Below are 5724 nucleotides of genomic sequence, written 5' to 3'. Positions count from 1 at the left end.
TTTTGAATCAAACAAGCTTGATAACTAGGATCTATAGAGAACCCAAATTACTTCACATGATAAAAGCCAACAATCCCATATATCAATGGGCAAGAGACATGAATAGAACCTTCTCTAAAGAAGACAGAGGAATGGCTAACAAACATATGAAAAAAGCCGGCGTGGTGGCTCTTGCTTGTAATCATTGCACCATGGGAGGCCAAGGCCAGTGAGATCCCGTCTCTATCAAAAATAGCCGGGCGTTCTGGCAGGCACCTGTAATCTCAGCTACTTGGGAAGCTGAGGCTAGAGAATCACTTAAACCCAAGGGCCCAAGGGTTGGTGGAGGTTGCTGTGAGCTATGATTTCACAGTATTCTACTGAGGGCCACAAAGTGAGACTCTGTCTCCATGAAAAAAAAAAGAAAAGAAAGAAAATGAAAGCAAAATTAAAAAACAAACATATGGAAAAATTCTTATCATCCCTTATTATTAGAGAAATGCAAATCAAAACCACCCTGAGATACCATCTAAACCCAGTGAGAATGGCCCACATCACAAAATCTCAAAACTGCAGATGCTAGCATGGAGGTGGAGAGAAGGGAATACTTTTTTTTTTTTGAGACAGAGCCTCAAGCTGTCACCCTGGGTAGAGTGCTGTGGCATCACAGCTCACAGCAACCTCCAACTCCTGGGCTCAAGCGAGTCTCCTGCCTCAGCCTCCCAAGTAGCTGGGACCACAGGCGCCCGCCACAATGCCTGGCTATTTTTTTGGTTGTAGCCGTCATTGCTGTTTGGCAAGCCTGGGCTGGGTTCGAACCTGCCACCTTAGGTGTATGTGGCTGGCGCCTCAGCCACTTGAGCCACAGCGCCAAGCCGAGAAGGGAATACTTTTACACTGCTGATGGGACTGCAAACTAATACAACCTTTTTGGAAGGAAGTATGGAGAACCCTCAAAGAACTCAAGCTAGACCTCCTGTTTGATCCTGCAACCTCATTACTGGGCATCTACCCAGAAGGAAAAAAATCCTTTTATCATAAGGACACTCACTTGCACTAGACTGTTTTTTGCAGCTCAAGTTACAATCGTCAAAATGTGGAAACAGCCTGAATGCCCACCAACCCAGGAATGGATTAACAAGCAGTGGTATATGTACACCATGGAATACTATTTAGCCATTAAAAAAATAGAGACTTTAAAGCCTTTGCATTAACCTGGATGGAAGTGGAACACGTTATTCTTAGTAAAGCATCACAAGAATGGAGAAGCATAAATCCTATGTACTCAATTTTGATATGAGGACAACTAATGACAATGACACGGGATGGGGGAAGGGGAGAGGAAAGAGAAAGAAGGAGGGAGGGGTGGGGAAAATAAGAGCAGAGAGAGGGAAAGAAGAAGAGGGGTGGGGTCTTGGTGTGTGCCACACCTTTTGGAGGCAAGACACGATTGTAAGAGAGACTTTACCTAACAAATATAATTGGTATAATCTGGTTTCTTGTACCCTCAATGAATCCCCAACATTAAAAGGGTGGGGGCAGCATCTGTGGCTCAAAAGGGTAGGGTGCCGTCTCCATATGCCAGAGGTGGTGGGTTCAAACCCAGCCCTGGCCAAAAAAAAACAAGAATGAAAGATGAAGAGTGAGAATCTACTGGGCACCCCCAGGACAAGTTATATAGCAAGTAAAACATGGCAACCATCCTAATGATATGAGGACAATTAATGACAATTAATGAAAGGCAAGAGATTAGCCAGGCATTGTGGTGTGCACCTGTTCTCCCAGCTACTAGGGAGATTTAGATGGAAGGATTGCTTAAGCCCAGGAGTTCAAGGTTACAGTGAGCTGTGATGCCACTGCTAAAGCCTGGGTAACAGGGATACTGTCTCAAAAAAAAAAAAAAAGTTAAGGCATTGATCAGTTAAGTCCAAGCTCAACCTAGACCTGAGTCCATAGTCTCAACCCTTACATTCTGTCACCATCCCAGGGTGGTGAGAAAGACCTCTTTCCTGGAGCTGGTAAGAGAAAAGTTTTTCCCACCTGAGACTGTTCCATTTAGCTTAAACAGTGCTATGAGTGAGACCCAAAGCAGGAGCTATGTACAGGGTGCCAGGGATGACGTAAGCTGTCCTTTCACTCAGCAGCCTCAAGACATCAACTGGGGAAGGGAAGCTTTCTCTGGTGACTCTAGACTTAATCAGCAAAGCTCCAGTAATTTTTTTTTTTGAGACAGAGCCTCAAGCTGTCCCCTTAGCTAGAGTGCTATGGCATCACAGCTCACAACAACCTTCAACTCCTGGGCTCAAGCAAGTCTCCTGCCTCCGCCTCCCAAGTAGCTGGGACGTCAGGTGCCCACCACAATGCCTGGCTATTTTTTGGTTGCAGCCATTGTTGTTTGGCGGGCCCAGGCTGGATTCGAACCCGCCACCTTAGGTGTATGTGGCTGGTGCCTTAGCCACTTGAGCCACAGGTGCCAAGCCAAAGCTCCAGTAATCTTAAATAGCATTATAAAATATGCAACTGTAAGTTCTTTAGACTATCCTCTGAATGCAAAGATGTAGGGCTTATGCCCATAATCCCAGCACCCTGGGAGGCCAAGGCAGGCAGATTCTTTAGGCTCATGAGTTTGAGATCAGCCTGACCAAGAGTGAGACCCTGTCTTTACTAAACATAGAACAAATTAGCTGCTCTTTGTGATGGGCACCAAGAGTCCCAGCTACTCTGGAGGCTAAGGTAGGAGGGTTGCTTGAACCCAGGAGTTTCAGGTTACTGTGAACTTGGCTAATGCCATGGCACTCCATCCTGGGCAACAGTGAGACACTTGCAAAAGTAAAAATAAATAAATGAAGGACTTCAAAATTCTGAGGGAAGAAGGGAGATCCACCCAGAAGAGATTCCATAGGACAGGACAGTGTAAGGCCTGGGGCACTGGGTGCTCCCACATTCAAGCCTGCTCTTACACCAGCTTTCTGGATGGGAAAGAGCTACCAGGGAAGACAAGTGCCCTGTGGCTTGGCTGGATGAGGGCTTGGGAAGTAGGAGCCAAAGTAAAGAACCTATTGTTCTTTCAGTTTGCTTATTACCCTTTACCTTGAGAGGAGCAAGAAGTAGATTTTAAGACACAAAGAACCCTTGGATTTGTCTGTAGACACAGCTGGGGAATTGGAACCTCTGTGGCCAGGTTGAGAGAAAAACAATAAAGGGAGAGAAGTGGGGGTGGGATGGAGCTACCAGAGAGAATGGGTTGTGCTCCAGGGCCAGGAGCCACTGCTGGGCAGAGCACAAGCTGTCAGGCCTGGGAACATTACTTCTCTGCCTCTTGTACTGTCCCCATCACCACCACCAGGTCAGACAGACCAAGGATGGCTCCCTGGTGTGAGGCACATCATTTCTAGAAAGTACAATCTATAGGTCACTTTGGAAAATGAGGGGCCAGAAGATGCATACATCTTCCACGTGAGGTGACATGTGAAACCAGCACCTTGCGTAGAACCACCAAGGTCCCTGACAGTGCCCATGGCCTCAGACTCACATTATGCTAATTGATTAAAGAACAGTTTTATTGGTGACCTAAGGGAGCCAAAGTCTCCTTTCTGACCCTCACTCCCAGGTGGCATCAGCCTGCAAGGCCTTCTCTGGGTAGGAAAGCCAATCACACGATTCATGAGAATTCCTGGCAAACAGTCTCTTCTAATTAGAAAAATTCCAAATCCTGATTCGAGTCAACAAGGTCAAAGTCTCGTGCCCAGATGGGCATGGGGGCTCAAGAGGCTGGCCTGGTTGTTTAGCAACATCTGTGGGGCCCTGCAGTCGAGGTAGAGGCCAGGAAGGCCACAGGAAATTGCCCCAAGTTTCCACGAGGATTCACACTTGAGTAGGCATAGGACCTGGCCCTCAGATTGCACTTGTATACGGTGGGGTCAGAACTCTCCCCACTTGTCCTCGGCATGCTGAGGCTCCATAGTCTGGGCTCAGTGGTGCTGCCACAGCCTGCTGCAGGTCCTAAGGCTGGGATATCTCCAGGTTCTTGATGGGATACAGGTACCACATCACAACCCCCGAAGGATTGATGACCACTGTGAAGAAGGTATCAACCCGGAGGCCACTGATCACATCCCCTGTGTAGACGTCCTGGGCCTGCAGTGGGGAGGGACATCACCAATACCACCATGAGAATGGCTACACAGAAACCCCTTGAGAGGACGCAGAAGCCTGGGCTTTGGACTGATTGTGTGAGGCCTCCAGTATTCCCTACAGAGGTGGGAGGCCCAAGTCTCCTGTTACAGATGTGACAGGAGATGGACAGCCCCAACCCATGTGAAATGCTGAGGAACATGTCAGCAGGGCTGTTGACAGGACTCATATTTATTTACAGTAGTTCTGTTGACACAGCTGGAAAACATCAACACAGAGAATGGCACCAGCCACAGCCCTCTGTGTCTGTATCTGCCCCAGGGGCACCTGCCAGAGGGCCTAAACCCCATAGCTCCAGGGAGGAAACATGTGAGCAAGGACCACCCCCAGCAGTGCCTTCCCAGGGAAACTTAAAGCCTAAAGGCTGGGCCAGTGGCTGCAGGCACAAGGCACTCACCTCATACGTTAGAGACTTGCTGAAGTTCAGCCGGGCAAGGGAAGTGTGGTAGCGATAAGGCATATCTGTCCTGCGGCTGAAGAAGACTATGGCACTGGCCTCGTTGGACAGGGGCTTCACGAACACTTCAATGTGAGATTTCTCCTGGTTACAGAAGATGGCTCCTGGCTAGGTCCCTTGATAGGCATGAACCCTGGGTCCCCCAGCCCCCTGGTCCATGTCACGCAGAGGCTGAGGGAGGCCACAATCCTTTCTTGTACCCCACCTGGCTTAACTCTCCTCCTCTCCTTCCTTCCCTGACTCAGTGGATGTCCTCCCTTGCCTACTGAGCCAGGCCCCTATGTTAGGACTGAGACAAATGTTGCATGAGGTCCTGCCTAAGAAGTGCATAGGATAACAGGAGGCTGAAGGCAGAAATGCAGAAGTAGAGGCAGCACAGCGTGAGAATGGGTGCTGGCTGAGACAGCTGCCATTGTGGGGCTGGAGGGCACTTTGCAGTGGAAACCAGGACTCTGCCCCAGGAGGGCACATGGTGGAGCTGCAGGTGAACTCCCATCCATCCCATCCCCCAGAAGCTCTCCAGGCCCAGCTGTCCCACCAGCGGCCTGGCAGAGATTAGTTCCCCCCCTGGGGATCGCAGTTGTTTTTTTTTTTTTTTTTCCTTTGAGATAGAGTCTCACTTTGTCACTCTTAATATAGTGCTGTAGTGTCATAGCTCACAGCAAACACAAACTCTTGGGCTTAAGCGATCCTCTTGCCTCAGCCTCCCAAGTAGCTGGGACTACAGGTGCCCGCCACATGCCTGGCTATTTTTTAGAGACAGTGGTCTCACTCTTGCTGAGGCTGGTCTCAAACTCATGAGCTCAATAAATCCACCAGCCTCTGCCTCCCAGAGTGCTAGGATTACAGGCGTGAGCCACCGTGCCTGGCCCAGCATTGCAGTTCTGTAGGGGCTTTCTATAGTTTTGTACTTTCTTTTTACCAGAGTGTCAGGAATTTGGTAAAGAACAAATGCTTTAGGGTGACACTTGGAGTCCAGTCTTGTTTATGCCAATTGTGTACCCTTGGGGTAAAGATATTTAGACTCTTGAAGTTTCAGGGGCGGTGCCTGTGGCTCAAAAGGGTAGGACACTGGCCCTACTTGCTGGAGGTGG

At 49.0% G+C, this 5724-nt stretch overlaps 1 protein-coding gene across 3 annotated transcripts in view; it reads right to left on the bottom strand.

The window, feature by feature from the left end:
* Positions 1-3521: 3521 nt before the first annotated feature.
* NAGA (alpha-N-acetylgalactosaminidase) overlaps positions 3522-5724 on the bottom strand; it is a 10600-nt gene continuing 8397 nt past the window's right edge. For all 3 annotated transcript variants that reach the window (XM_023509392.1, XM_003783146.3, XM_023509391.1), the window contains 2 exons: positions 4571-4714; positions 3522-4116 (listed from right to left, as the gene is read on the bottom strand). In XM_023509392.1, coding sequence (XP_023365160.1) covers positions 3982-4116; positions 4571-4714 — 279 coding nt within the window. In that variant the 3' untranslated portion in view covers positions 3522-3981. The remainder of the gene's footprint in view (positions 4117-4570; positions 4715-5724) is intronic.

The sequence above is a fragment of the Otolemur garnettii genome, unplaced genomic scaffold (genome assembly GCF_000181295.1).
Source record: "Otolemur garnettii isolate 467f Iridium unplaced genomic scaffold, OtoGar3 scaffold00007, whole genome shotgun sequence".
Taxonomy (NCBI): domain Eukaryota; kingdom Metazoa; phylum Chordata; class Mammalia; order Primates; family Galagidae; genus Otolemur; species Otolemur garnettii.
This window is presented reverse-complemented; position numbering and strand designations above follow the sequence as displayed.